This window comes from Terrapene carolina, unplaced genomic scaffold (assembly GCF_002925995.2).
Source record: "Terrapene carolina triunguis isolate 2854851 unplaced genomic scaffold, T_m_triunguis-2.0 Scaffold58, whole genome shotgun sequence".
In the NCBI taxonomy this organism is placed as follows: domain Eukaryota; kingdom Metazoa; phylum Chordata; order Testudines; family Emydidae; genus Terrapene; species Terrapene triunguis.
In genome coordinates, this window is record NW_020664409.1 from 75,569,769 (window position 1) to 75,585,287 (window position 15,519).

Genomic DNA, 15,519 nt, shown 5'->3' on the forward strand with positions numbered 1-15,519 from the left:
TTTTTTTTCCCCCCTGTTTGCTGGCAGTTCTGAAAAATAGGGGGGGAAAAAAAAAAAAAAAAAAAAGATTTAGAGTCAAATGAAACACCATTCAACATGAAAGGAAACATTTTGTTTTGATTCTGAGCTTTTTAAAAACTTTCTAAATGAAGTTGAAAGAAATTTGGAAACAAAAGTTTCACATCTAAAGTTGACATTTCAAAAATGCCACAATGAAACTTTTGATTTTTTTTTTAGGGTCGGGGAGGGGGGTGGAGGGTGGGAGCAGTTTAATTGAAACAATTCGCTGAAGAAAGTTACAGCCAAAAGTTTCACCTGGTTCTAGTATTTATACATTAATGATTAAACATTAGTTTTGACATTTGAGTGTACTACAACAGAATACCACTGTCTCCTGCATGAAGACCCAAGCCCAGATTCTCGCCTGTGTTTGGGTTGCTCTGCACATTACTATTATTTAAAGCTGGCACTCTCTCTGAGTATGGAGGGAATCTCTCATGGCATAGAATCATGGCTCCTAAAACACCCTCTTCCCTTCAGCTGGCTTAGGGAGCGTGGCCACCGCTTCCTGGCAGTCTCCAGCTGCCATGATGAACATAGGGGAAAACCATTCAGACTGCTTTAACTTCCACTGGGGGAACAGGCTTGGTGTACTACTGACCCAGGTGACCAAGTGAGCACAAAGGTAGCAGAAAACCACCTTTGCAACCCCTCCTCCGACAATGCACTGGGTGCTCTTCAGCTGCCTGGGCCCTAGATTTCTTTTGTTTTTGTTTTTTTTGCAAATGGGGCAGCAGAAAAGATATTCCAATTTTTGCACATTTTGCAGAATAAGCTGATCTCAGCACTAGGGAGTATTCCTGTAAGTTACATGTATACATCCCTGTGCCCTGATATGAAACTGTTCTCTATATCTTCGTACTCTAGGGGGGGACAGGGCTTGCAGGAAGAGATTTAATAAGATTTCTAATAGCTAAGTTTGCTAGCCCACAGACATTTCTGGGTGTACTGCAGTGGGAAGGTGAGGAGCGCAGAGCCTCTCTAAAGCATGGGAAGTTACTTTAATTAAAGATAAATTCAAATTTTAATTATGTAGACATTTTTGGGCCAGCAGATCAAGCCCTTTTCCATGTCAAATACAACTGAAACCTTGTAAAACCAAACCACTGGATCTTATTAATCCTTGGCAGTCAGTACAGCTTTGCTTTGTGGTTTTCTGGATATGGAGTGTTTGGCCACCCTTACTGTCTGAAAATGTGTATTTGTATTGTGCTCACAAGATAGATGTAAGTGCAGATTGTATTTGCATAGGCCCCTGTGAAATGGCCCTTTCAAGGTACATCTTCACAGTGACTGGCAGCCCATTGCAGCGAATCTCAGAGCCTGGGTTGACAGACTCAGGTTTGCGGGACACCACTGAAAATAGCTGTGTAGACATTTGGGCTCGGGCTCTGAAGCCTAGGGAACAGGGTGGGCTTCAGAGCCCGAACTCCAGCCTGCACCCCAATTACCACACAGCTGTCTCTAGCACCATAGCTCAAGCCCAGGTCAGTCAACCCAGGCTCTGAGACTTGCTGTCCTGGGCTGTGTATAGGTACCCATTGAGTCTGTTGTATTTCTTCCTATGGCACTGAAACAGCTAAGAAATAGGAATTGCTAATCTTTTATGCTGCTCAGTTCTATGGTATTACTGTGATCTGTGTTGCTTAACAATTAGAAATTAATTTGGGGGTTTATTAAATTTTTGTCAGGATGGAATGTAATGAAGTTAGTGTTCTTGAAATGGAGATCATCAGGCAATGTGCAAGTTTCCCCACTCAGTTCGTCCCAGGCACCTTTATCCTATCTTGCCATACCTTTGTGACTTGATCTTGCGCCTCTTCTGAGCAAAGGTTACCATTCCTACTGAATGGGTGTGCATGCATGTGTGCAGCTTGGTATGTGATGTGCATAAATACCATTAAGGATGGGCTAGGCTGAGATCATTGAATTCCTTTCACATGGGTCTCCAGAGATGAGACTAATGTATTAATTCACTATGCTGTCCAATGACATTTCTTAAAGCTCTAATTGAAAGCTCAGTCCAAGGTTGGGTTTTTTTGGCGGGGGGAGGGGGGGATTAGTAAATAGGTCAGTGACTCAGTCTAATGATGCTTCAGCATAAATATCAATTGAGTTCTTAAGAACAAATCTAAAGGAAAGTTGCTGGAGTTGCAGTGTACCGTGGGCAAAATGAATTTCCATTACTAATGTTGAGCTGGCCAAGAATGTGTGTGTCCAAATCTCTTGGCCAGTAAAACGACACCAGCTGCTTATATTCTCAAATGAGTGTGGGTTAATGTTTCAGTAACCAATTGCTATTCATTATGCTTTTTATGCTTCCTTTTCTGTGTTCTGTATAGACTCTTATACTGCAGTCATCACCATAGTATCTGAATTCTGAAACCATAAAACCTACAGTGAAACCATGCAGAGCTACTGAAGTACTTAGTATTTAATCATCGGAAAGATCAAATTCCTCAGTATATACTTTGATATCTCTAGAGCATCTTTTATTTTGCTTTATTCAAATAACGTGAGGCTGTGCTTCTTCACAAGGCAGTGATCATATTCTGGTCTTCATAAACTCCAAGGGCAAAAGCAGGAAGCTTATTAGATCAGGATACAATTATTAGTGAGTTAATATTAGGCTTTTATTATATTAAAATTATATAAATATCTGTAAGAATAATAATTTGAAACAGCATAGAAACTGTTAATCTGTTAAATGAAGTATATTGGTTAATCTGTAATATTATAACAACTTAATATTTGCAGTAATAAAGGTTAACTAATTTGGGCCAGATTCTGAATAAGAACTCTCCCAATATAATTTTAAATGTATAATGAAAAAAAATTATTTAGAGTTTTTGTGAAATGACCACTTCCAACCCCACAAGAGATGTAAAGTGTGTGGCAGAGGGACAGAATATTAAGACCGAAGTAGTTAAAATATTTTTTTAAGAAAAAGTGACATTTTATTGGTGTTTACATATGATTTTAACTTTTTTGTGGTCTTTTCTTTCCTTTTCTCATGTAAAGTTTAGCAATTATGTATATCGTGTGTTCTGATTGGCTGAGGACCATCTTTAGCCAATCAGAGTTCAGGGATTTTCACAAAACTGTGGTAAAAAAAATATATATTTCCTATTTTCTTTATGTAATAACAAGCACATTCTCTTTGCAGGGTTATCTGATTAGCTGCGTATGGAACTGTTACCGGTACATTAATGGCAGAAACAACTCTGATGTGCTGGTGTACATTGCTACCAATGACACTGCGGTAAGCATGTCTCTTAACATTGTGTTTTATTTTACCATTCCTCAGTGTTATTGACAGCTTCTTAACCTTTAACCCAAAATTCTCTTTGTGCACTAAACACTTACTATCGACATCCTTGTATCCAAGTTCCAACTCATGGTGAAGCAGATCAGTCTGTTGAGGAGAATGTTTGTTACATAGCTCCTAGTGGTGTGTGTGTGTGTGTGTGTGTGTGTGTGTGTGTGTGTAGTATCTGCACCACTGCAAAATGCTACAGTTGTGATTTGGTGCTCAGCAACTGAGAATTAGGTATGATATTTGTATGACTTGGCTGTTGTTTTTGTATTATAAGAACACTGAGTAAAATGAAGACTATATTGAAATAAATTAGTAGACAAGTCTTGATCATAAAGGACAGGAAGTTGTCAGTTCTTTCTGCAATAATTTAGTGTTGCTGTTATAAGATATGAAGAATCTGTGTGCTGTTGGCTCATTGTAAACACAACTGAATGAATCAAAAAAATGGGTAACTTGACACTGCTGATTCCGCATAGTATGACATTTTTGTGGAGATACTGCACACATGGAACCAAATTCTGCTTTGTTACATCCAAGCTATCCCACTGAGGTCAATAGGTCAAATTCATCTCTGATGTAACTCCACGGACTTTTAAGTGAAGTGGAATTGCAATTTAATGCTTTAAATTACACCAGGATGAATTTGGCCTGTTGGGCTTGCATGAGTAGAAGGGAGGGCAGATCCAGCTAATGAAATTTCAGTATTGCCAACCTCAGATATTCAAAGATCATGATACAGGCTTCCAAAATTAAGTGGTTTAAATATCACGAGACTTAAAAATAAAAAATAAAAGTTGGGGTTGAGAGGTTGCCCTTTGGTTTCAGAACCTTTAGGATGAACTTGAGTTACATTTTTCAAGCTTTCCTGTGCAGCCATGAGGACTTGAACGTTACTATTTATCTTAAATGTAAGCTGAGATTCTCACGTAATTCATTGCCTTCAAGAGGTAGGACTTAAAAAAAAAAAAAATCCACAATATTGCAAGACCCAGATAAAATAATGAGTTGACAACACTGAATTTTGAACATAGAGTTATGGGTTTATTGAAAGCTAAATGAAAGAGGGAGGAATGCATTTGGAACCTACATTGAGTAAAACCAGAAGTTCTGCATGGGAAAAAAATTGATAGCTGTTGTGAAGTCCTTAGGTAGTTGTAAGGACTTAAAATGCTGCAAAATATATAATTCACAACATTGAAAGGCTTGGTTGCAAGATTCTGCAAACTGAATTAACATTGAAACTCTAGTCACACAGGCTTTATATACCTTACATTGAAACCATCTGCTTCATCAATGGCCCCTGGGAAGCAGAGAATTTCAGTTTCGAGTGCTACCTTTTTCTATTGAAATGATTTATCGATAACTTCTCAAGGGAAAAGGACAAGAAAACAGCATGTTCTGAATCTGCCGTGAAAGCAGGATAAAAATGTAAATCGTGTCAGCAAATGAAGTTGTAATTTAATGTACATTTCATACAGTACATCAGTAGGGTTAAAATCTTAGGTACTTCAGTAATGGGGTTGATTAGAGGCAGGGAAAGAACTACCTTCCCTCCTGTCTGGAAGAAAACCTGTTTCTTCCTGTGTTTGGTTACTGATATTATGCTTTTAAGAATGTAAGTGTCCATAATTCTTCATGTAGTGTTAATATATACATATCACTGTGGTATTAGTGACAAGTGTGTCACCGGCTTTCATTTGATACCTTACAAGACACTTTTGGATAAACACTATGACAGCAATGTGTTAGGTGTAGTGAGTTTGTCAGGCTTGCTGACACAGGGTTGTAAACCACCAATGGGCCTCTGTGTCACAGCTTCCTGCACAGCTGCAGGGCCAGGGACACTGGATCCCTGCAGGTGCAAGGTGTGGGGAAGGCTGTGGCCCTGGCAGGGCAGGGTAGAGACTCCTGGCCAGGGCTATGAGGAAGAGATAGAGCCCTGGCCCCGGGGGGAGGCACCCTGCTGCTGAATGGCTCCTACTTGAGGACCAAACATTCAGAAGCAGGGTAACCTCCCCTCTAGTGCAGGGCTTGTTCTCGTCCTTGCAGCCCTGTGGGAGTCTCTGGTTTGCCAGGCCAGGGCTGCAGCGTCCCCTACTCCTGGTATCCAGTTTTCGAACTACATATTAAGTCACCTACATTGTCTCTTGTATCCTGGGACCAATATGGCTACAACAATACTGCAAACAACAATGTTAATTTTATATCTTCCTAGTTTTTTAATCAAAATGTCTTGTGGTATCATGTGAAAAGCCTTACAGAAGTCTAAGTGTATTACATCAACACTGCTACTTGTCTCAAACTTGTAATCTCATCAAAAAAAGATATCCGGTTAGTTTGACAGAACCTATTTTCCATGAACCCAGGTTGATTGGCATTAATTATATTACCCTATTTTAATTCTTTATTAATCGAGTCCTGTATCAGCAGTGCCATTAGCTTGCCCAGGATCAATGTCAGACTGACAGACCTATAATTACCTGCCTCATCCCATTTAACCTTATTTAAATACTGGCACAACATTAGCTTTCTTCCAGGCTTCTGGAACGTCCCCAGTGTTAAAATATCCCTTAGTGTAGAAGAATAAATAATCAAAAAGGAGAGAAAACATTGTGCTTGAACTACAGTTGTCATGATTGCTTATTATTATGCTTACCATTTTAAAAAAGAGGTTTATATTTTATAGAGAGTAAGAAAGATTGACAAAGGAGTATAGTTCTGACAAGTTCAAATATTGGCAAAACTGGGTTCTTAGATGTCTCATTGATAGAAATGGGTAAATTACCCATATATTTATCCTGATCATTATCTGCCCTCTAAAACTTGGACCAAAGATTCCAGAAAACATTGTGCCTTCTCTGAATTCTGGAAAATCTATCTGAGACTTGCAGATTAATGGCATATATTTCCATTTAATGACAATGTTCTTGAGTACTTCCTGGGGAAGACAGTTATTCCATCCATATCCAGGTGAGATGCCAAGATGTGGGAGACAATAGGGATCCACAGACACTCACTGGCTGAAGTGCCTATAAACCCTGTTCAGACCAACTCTGGTCATAAGTCCCTTTTAAAATACATTCTGACTGGGCTTGAATTCAGAAGAAAGGCAATGATTGGATGTGGGGTCACCAAAACCTGAATATGACCCCCAAATGTACAAAGCAAATTATTCATTGATTTTTGGCATACATTGGCTTAGCACTGGCAAGGTGCATATGCACAGTTAAATATCATATACAAAGCAGATTAGCAAAGTGACAATTCCTCAAGCTCTGTTTTCAGTACAGTTACATTTGTCTAATTTTCCTCACTTAATAAAAAATGTTTTAAATCCATACCTTTACAAGCTTTGCCAGCTGGTACAAATGAACTTCCTTTTCATCATGCACAATGAATGGGATGTGCCAGATGCACACATTAGGCCATATTGTGTTTCCATATCTTCAGTCTTGGGCTTCTTTTCCCCTTCTAGCTCCTTTGAGCACATTGTAGACAAAAGAGCAGTATTCTACATCAGGTAGGAAATTCAAGGCAGTGTAATGGAAACAAATTTTGCAGGCTGGATTAATCCATCTCCTCTGCCAACCTGGACAATGTCTCAAGTTAGACATTGTGCTCTGAACAACACTAAGGTCCCAATTATGGTCTTGAACACTTAGAGCATCTCATTTTGTTTGTTAACTCTTAAATCTCACTGTAGCTAATGAGATGGAAGCTTCATCCACAGTCCTGCTGTCATTGAGAATAAACTGTGAAGTAGTGAATCTCCCTTCTAAATGGGATTTAGATCCTTACACATTTTATCGAGAAACTCCAGTGGGGCCATAGCTAACCATGACTTTTATATAAGTACAATGGGGTTTCGAAAAGAGTAAGTTATTTTTAGAAGAACTGGTGCATGAATTTATAGATACTATATCACATGCATACAATGTTGTTTGTTAATCAGACAATTACTCTTTTATGGGCCATATTGTCCCCTACATCATTCCACAAGAATTGGAATTTGTCCTGTGAACTGGACTGGGGTTTGGTCCCTGGAAACCACAAATTCTGTTTGTCCCCTTCCCTGGCCCCTCCCCCCAAAGCCAGGGCCACCTGTGGAGAGGTCCCCTGTGTCTCTGCTGCTTCTCAGCCCTCTGCAGCAGTGCCCCATTTCCCCCCTTCATATTGGAACCAAAGTCCCACAGGGATTTAGACAATAGAAAGACTGATGAAACCACAGAAGAGAACTGGCAGATTTTTTGCCCTATCCACCTCAATAGAATAAAAGTTGGGGTTGAGAGGTTGCCCTTTGGTTTCAGAACCTTTAGGATGAACTTGAGTTACATTTTTCAAGCTTTCCTGTGCAGCCATGAGGACTTGAACGTTACTATTTATCTTAAATGTAAGCTGAGATTCTCACGTAATTCATTGCCTTCAAGAGGTAGGACTTAAAAAAAAAATCCACAATATTGCAAGACCCAGGACTATTTTCTGTCTCTGTACATTTCTTTACCTCTGAAAAATCCTATGAAATTCGGTATTCCAAAGGGATTTTTATTCAGTATTCGTAATATCATTTATTCACTCAAGAGGCTCATCTCAGTATCAAAAGTATCGCCACATTTTCAACATCATCACCTGCAAAGAGGGGACTAAACCACAAAATTTGAGTCTGGATTTTAAACACTCAAGGGTTCAGGGGTGATTTCATCTGGGACTTTGCTTTGTCCTTTTATAGAAATGCAGACCATTTGTGAAATTTGGATCTAGGCTATGTCTACACTAGCAATTTTGTCAGTCAGGGGTGTGAAAAAACACACCCTTGACCAACATAAATGTCACCGACAAAAGAGCTGGTGTAGACAGTGTTATGCTTCCCCCAGGAAAAGTGCAGACCGGCACCAGTTCCAGTGCACGGGCTGGCATGGATACCTCTGATTCCCTCCCCTGTACCAAGTGTGACGGGCAGAACCCCTGTAGTGTTGTCTCTGGTTCCAGCCTCCAGGCGTCGGTTGAGTCCAGTACCAACAAGGGAGATGCCAGTACAGACTCTGTCCATGTTGTCAGCGTATCAGGCAGCTGCAGGCCTCCTACCTACCTTTCAAACTCCACCTCACCGTTGGGCCAGGACTTTCCCAGGCCTATGTCTCTTCTAGCCCCTCAAATGGAGTGAGCCACTGAACCCTCATTTCTGTTGGCACCACATACAGCCACTCCCCTTCCCGTGGTGCGGATGGAGCCAGTACTGGAATCGGTATGGACCCCAGCTCCGAGACCCTCTTCAGCCCTGCTGCATTCAATGCCACAGATGCTCCTATGGCAGCTTTTGCCACTCTCAATGTTGACACACTCGGGTGCTCCAGGACCGCTGTTTGTGCTGGGACTGACACTGCCTATGCCACTGGCATGCTTGGTACTGACAGAACCACCTTCATCAGGGGCTCTGATTCCTGCCTCGTTCTGGGTGAGGTGTTGCTCCGCCCATATTCTTAGGACCCCAGGGTGGTTCTGAGTCCGAGTTAAAGTCCTCATCTTCTTGCTCTGCATCCTGACAAGCTCCAAGGGCCGCCAATGGATCAATATGATTCCCAGGGTTGGCGTGTGACCCATGGCTGGGATGGAAGTCCCTGGCCTGGCCCCTACTGGCCACCAATGCTCTACCCATATCAGTGGCCTCCTTGAACTCAGTGGGAAACTCCTCACTCAGAGATCCCACTTCTCATCTCACTGAAAGCCAAAGTCACCTGCCAGCTCGACGGTATTGACTGCAGATCAGATGCAGGACCAGTCATCGGCAGTCTTTCTCCCTGCGGAGCCCTCCTTCCAGGGAACAAAGAGTCCTGTGGCACCTTATAGACTAACAGAAGTATTGGAACAGAGTATTATGCTCCAATACTTCGGTTAGTCTATAAGGTGCCACGGGACTCTGTCACTTTTTACAGATCCAGACTAACATGGCTACCCCTCTGATACTTTACTCCTTCCAGGGTAGGACTTCCCAGGAATGAGGGCCAGATGTGGCTCAGCCGAGGCCTTCATCCTCAGTGCCAGACGATGCTGTGCGGCTGGGTTCATCCTCCCCTTCTACTCTGGAGGACTTTAAGGCGAAACATTACCTTTTACACCTCGTAGCTGCATCCCTGGGTGTCCAGGCAGAGTTTCTCCAAGAGAGAACACACAAACTGATGGACATTTTACATCCTGCCATCCCTGGGAGAGTGGCCCTCCTGATCAATGATGCCCTCCTATGAGTGCATGGCACCAGGGGGCGCCAGGGCCGAGCTGACTGATACCACTGGGGGAAAATTTCCGACAATGTGCACAGAGCATGGACACACCTACATTGGAATGGACATGTGCAACACATCTCGAAGAACAACCGTTACAGAAAGTTAAGTAACAGTCTTTTTGCAGGGCAGCCACATGGTTGTCTATACGTATGTTTATGGACCATTATGTTGTTACTGCATCTTCCAGAGCAGACGCAGACCTCAGAAGGGCAGTCCTGCGATCCCTATTCCAGGGGACTTAGAGCGCCGCCTCCAGATTGGGGTATTGCTCATGAGTCACATAAGTGGAATACACATCTGCATCTCCTCAAAGAAGAACAAACAGTTACAATCAGTAACACTGATTCAAGATGTAATGCAGACATGTATTCCACGATCTGCCCTCGGTCTCCTCTGTATCAGAGTCTCCTCTCATGGGCTTTTGGTGCAAAGGAACTGAGGGGGGTCAGGGTGCCACCGTCTCATAGCCTGGGGAGGGGCCACAGCCATGAGGTGTGAGCACCACCCCTCTACAGGTACTGCTAGGTAAAAGTCTCCAGCTCCAGCACACTGGGAGCGCACACACCTAAGCGGGATACACGGCTGCATCATGTCTCAAAGAACCACAGTTACAGTAAGTTGCCGTTTCTTTTGGTGTGATCCAGGTTTGTTTGAGGTATATAGCAATTTAAGTTTCTTAATTTTTTAAAATAGCAATTATGTGTCACGAAAGGAGCTGGATTGACAGTTTTGGAAAGTAGTCATATGTTTATACAAAAATCTGTTAATGTTAGAGCATTTAGAAAGCACCTGCCATCCAGAAAATCCCAAATATTCTGCAGATTTTACAAACTCATTACAAAGGGAATGACCCAGTCCTGCTTCTACTGCAGTCTGTGGTAGTTTTGTCATTAAATTCAGTTGGAGCAGATCTTACTTTACTTGTCACTGAAATGCAGCCATTCCTGGGGATGGAAGATCCAAACCTTAAACTCTACATAGTTTAGGACAGAAAGTGGAGAATGCCTTCTTAACACTCACTCTGGCTACCTTCTGTATTTCCATTTGAAGACTGCAGTTGCTCATTTAGAATTTGTTCACCACACCAGAACTAACATAGAAAGCACTATGGGTCTGATCCAAAGACCACTGAATTCAATAGAAAGTCCTATTGACTTCACTGAGCTTTGGATCAGGCCTTATGAGATCTTTAATGACCAGTACAGCATTCAAGGTTTTGGCTTTGTTATACCCTACAGAAGGCCTCCAGTTGCACACTTCTCCTTAACATCATTAAGGAGCATTAGTTTAGAACAGACTCAGAGAAGACGGTGTCCAGTATTGAATCATCAACAGCAACATTTTCCTTTGGTCATAATTTTGATGGGAGACTAATGTCGTTCCTACCCTTGCTTACTTTATGATATCAAGTGTGGTCAGAGACCTAGGTATGGGGTTATAGGATTTCAGGTGCACCATGTCCCAAGTTTTTTTCCCTACACTGTAAAGCCAAAAGGACTTAAACCTGACCTGGATAGAGCATGTGGGGGAAGGCAGTTTAGTCTTTATGCCCATTTTAGCCGTGGCAACTCTGCTGAGCCTACCAACCAGGATGCACATTGTCAGTGGTTTTGTTGTACGGACACTGGCACACTAGGAGTCAAACTGAAATTTTCACTCATTTTTCTAAGACCATAGAACTGCTGCTATCATTGGGTAACAAACAAGCCCTGTCAGGAAAAAATGATTTAAAGGATCGCTGCCACTTTACAAATATTATATTTTTCTTTTCCTATGTTGTGACACTTTAGATTACTGAAATCAAAGGATTTGAAAGATGTAATTTACTTGTCACTACTGTATGACAATCGTCTACTTTTTGTATTTATCTCATTTATTCCTTTCATATGCATCACAAGTCAATATTTAGATTGTTCAGTCATCTTATTGCTGCATCATCAAGGGTAGTATTGCAGTCCACCCTCTAGTCTTCTGATTGTGCACTCCTCCACCATGTCTACTGCCTTCTCGTGGTGTCCCTGAGAGTAGCATAAAGTGAAACGAAAGTAGATAAAATGCAGAATACACTCTTACATTCTTGTTTAATGGGAACAGATAGAATCACTTTCAGGTTTTCATGTACTGGGATAATTTGACAATCTTTGGGTTCCAAAAAGTGCAGGAGATTGTCTGTCTGTTTTTTAAAAAAACATTTCTATTGTAGATTTCCCATGAATAGTTTCTATCTTTTGATCCAAATTTGACTTTATGGTAAAATGTAAATAGGATGACTCCAGTTACAAATGAAAATGACCCTAAAAGTCTCATTCCTAGGCCTTACTGGGTATTTGCCCAGAATTGACATAATTGGCAATCTCTACCAGTGTTCCCTCTAATTTTTCCCATGCATGTGCTGAATGAATTTTGTTATGTGCACCAATATGGAGGTGATGTGTGACACCCAACAAAATTCATGTGGAGTGGGTGGGGCTGAAGGGTTCGGAGTGTGGGAGGGGGCTCAGGGCTGAGGCAGAGGATTGAGGTCTGGGGGGTGTGAGGGCTCTGGGGTGGAGCTGGGGCAGAGGGGCTTAGGGCTGGGGCAGAGGGTTGAGGTGCCGGCGGGTGAGGGCTCTGGGATGGAGCTGGGGATGAGGGGCTCAGGGCTGGGGCAGAGGGTTGAGGTGGTGGGGGGTGCGGGCTCTGGCTGGGGGTGCGGGCTCTAAGTTGGAGCTGGGGATGAGGAGTTTTGGGTGCAGGCTGCCCTGGGGCTATGACAGGGAGAGAGGACTCCCGCAGCAGCTCCTGGGCTGGAGGGGAGAGGCGCCTCTCCCCGCCGCAGCAGCTCTGAGTCTGAGGTTGTGGGATAGGCGGCAGGTCTGGGGTTGGGTTGGGGCCAGGTGAGGGGTGCCTCTCCCCCAGACGTGGCAGGTTTGGGGCTGGGGGAGAGGCATCTCTCCCCACTGTCGCCCTGAGGGCCTGTACGGTGCTTAATAGGCTGCTGTGCAGCTTAGAGGGAACTTAGGTCTCTATCCAAAACTGTACAACTGGGTTCCAGCAGCGGTCAGTCTGGTGAGATCTACAACAAGGAAGAGTGTGATTAACAGGCAAACAAAGCAGCATCTAGAAACAAAACAAACAGTGATCATGGAGGGACTTAGATTACTGGGAATGCTGGGTTTTGAGAGGGAAAAAAAACCTTGCAGAAGCTTGGAAGCAGTGGCAAGAACAACTGAGATTGTGTACAGAACTGACTACGGGGATAAATGTGAGAAAATGAAGGTAAAGCTTTTTTTACTATCTCACTGGGGAAAAAAGGACAAGAAGTGACACTGTTGCCAGGAATAATGCCATGAACACTGGACCAGCTGATAAACGTGTTTGATGAATACTGTGACCCCTGACAGAACGCTCCTTTTTAAAGCGTGCACTCCCTCAGTACCAGGTGGTCATTCAGCACTGAGAGCAAAGAAATGGAGTGGGACCCTGGCCAAGGTGTGATTCACCTCGGGTTGCACTAGCACTCTCTGTTGCTCCACTCCTTTGCATGCAGAGTGTCATTGCTCCATTATTGTGGCTGACTTCTGTCCAGCTACACATGGGCGGGGGGAGGGGGAATGGAGAAATAAAATTAGTGCAAGAAACTTTCTTCTATTCAAGCAGCCATAATCTGACCCTAAATAGGGCAGTGTCCTTGTAATATGTATGCTTATGCATGGGCCTGGAACGCTGAATGAATTGTGTTTACGGCATGGAACTTCATGGCTGTTGTGACAGAAATTCATAAATCTTATGCTATTTTCTTAAAACAAATCTCTTGTAGCATGAATAAATGGTGATCTTTGTCAAAAATAAATATGCACCAACATGTGCCTTGGCACGGAGTATTTTGCATCAGGGAGGCCTAATTTTTCATTCCCTTTCGTTATAAATTATTTCTGAGCCATGCTGCTTCCAGTTATTCCATCTGCAATCATTCCCATGTGGTTTCTAATGGAAGTGTGTGCATATAAACATTGGGAGGCTTCCTGGAATTTGTTTGACAGATACCATATCGTGAAACGCTTAACCAAATGGTACTTAAACAATGAGGTTCAGCCAGCCTGTTCAAACAAACTCCTCTCTGAACAGAGCACCGAGGAACATTTCACTTTAACAAATGTAACGTAGCTCTGAAGTGAAGCCTCAGGCCCATAGTGAGTTTACTAGAAGATGAGGTTCCTCTGTTTTGAATAAAGATTAAAGATTTCTCTTAAGCTCCTTAGAAGGAGACTTTCTCTGTCTGTAATGTGTTTTTAACATGCCTGCTCTTGGAGCCCTCCCCTTGCTATAGGCCCAAGGCACTCTCAGATAAAGTGATTCCAATTTTTTTGGGGGGGAGGGGGGGTGCAAAGTGTGCAATATGTTGCGCAACATCTGGTTTATGTCCAGGAAACACTTATGTAGAACAACACAAAGATCTGTTATACCTAGAGCAGCAGTACATTAGCAACTTCGCACAATCAGTCAAACTGCTTAAGTCATTATTCTTATGATTGTTATCTTGGCCCCCTCCAATTCCTCTCTTGTCCAACTTTCAGGCCTTTCCCAGGCTTTGGACTGACCTCGTCCACCCGCACCAGATGGGGGTAGACCCTCCTCCCAGTCAGGGTCTTAGGCCTAGAACCTGACTGGGTGTGACTTCTCCTAAGAGGCCAGAAGATAGTTTACCTCTCCTTGAAATGAGCCCCAGTGAATTAATCCCCAAAAAATTCAAGACCAAAAGGGTGTTAAATAATGAAAGTATATTTAGGAAACTGCAAGGAAGTCAAATTAAGCCAACAATAAATGGCACAAAACATGCCTGCATGCGACCTCACTTAGGTGGGCCCTACAGCCTTTTAAATAAACTAAAAAGTGGTCCCCTCTTTAGATGTCCTGACTTGTATCAGGTCCTTTAGACTTGTTACTGTGCTCGTTTCTGTGTCATTAACATTTCAGCCTCTCTGGTGTAGCATGCTCACCACCCTGTCCAGCTACTCCCTTTTCTGTTCAGTCACTCCTGGTTTATACTTGGAAGTCAAGGAGTGAGTCTGTATTGCCAAATTAGCCATGGAGTTCTATGCACACATTTGTAATCGTCACATGCTGGTTTAGGTCCAATATAGTGAGAAGAGAAATATTCTCCATCACTTTTCCCAATTTTACCTCATACAGCACATTTTAATGGATGCTCTCCTCTCCAAAATATCCTTATTTTCCCCATTCGTTCTCTATAAGTGAAAAGCTCCCTTTTCCCAAAAAGCTGGTAACATTCACATCCCTTCTTTGTATATAGTATAAAGTTTGTTTGCATGTTTGGGTCGCTCCACAGAAGGACGAGTGTCCTGAAGTTTGCAGTTGTTTCCTGAAGTATCAAGCAATAGATAGAGCCTTAAAAGTTCCTACATTTTCCAGTCGGTTCCTATTTCTCAGTAACTCCAGTCTGTATCATAGATGTTATCAAGTCTTTCAGAGTTATTTATTAAAAGATGAGGGTGTTCAGTGCTAAAAACACAGCCCTCTCTCAAGACTCTTACAATTTATAGCTTAAATTTTCAAAAGTGACTAATGATTTTGGGTGTCTCCGGTTTTGGCTGCCTAACTTGAATCATGTTGGAGGGCCCTACTCTCTTGAAAGACCTTTAAAGGACTGGGTTTAAAATTACACTTTTTTTGAACGTTTAGACCTACATAATACCACTATGGTAATTAAATAGCCAAGTTCTGTTAATTTTGTAGAGGAAACTAAGTTTATGATACACTAGTATACTTATTTCATTTCATGTAAGATTTATTTATGTATCAGTGTTACACATAGTGCCTAAGGCAACAGCTGCAAATTTTTTTAATTGAATTTCAAAAAAA

At 42.3% G+C, this 15,519-nt stretch overlaps 1 protein-coding gene across 1 annotated transcript in view; it reads left to right on the forward strand.

Moving 5' to 3' along the window:
* LAPTM4B (lysosomal protein transmembrane 4 beta) overlaps window positions 1-15,519 on the forward strand; it is a 92,306-nt gene that overhangs the window by 65,736 nt on the left and 11,051 nt on the right. The window contains exon 6 of the mRNA XM_026659136.1: window positions 3,227-3,322. Coding sequence (XP_026514921.1) covers window positions 3,227-3,322 — 96 coding nt within the window. The remainder of the gene's footprint in view (window positions 1-3,226; window positions 3,323-15,519) is intronic.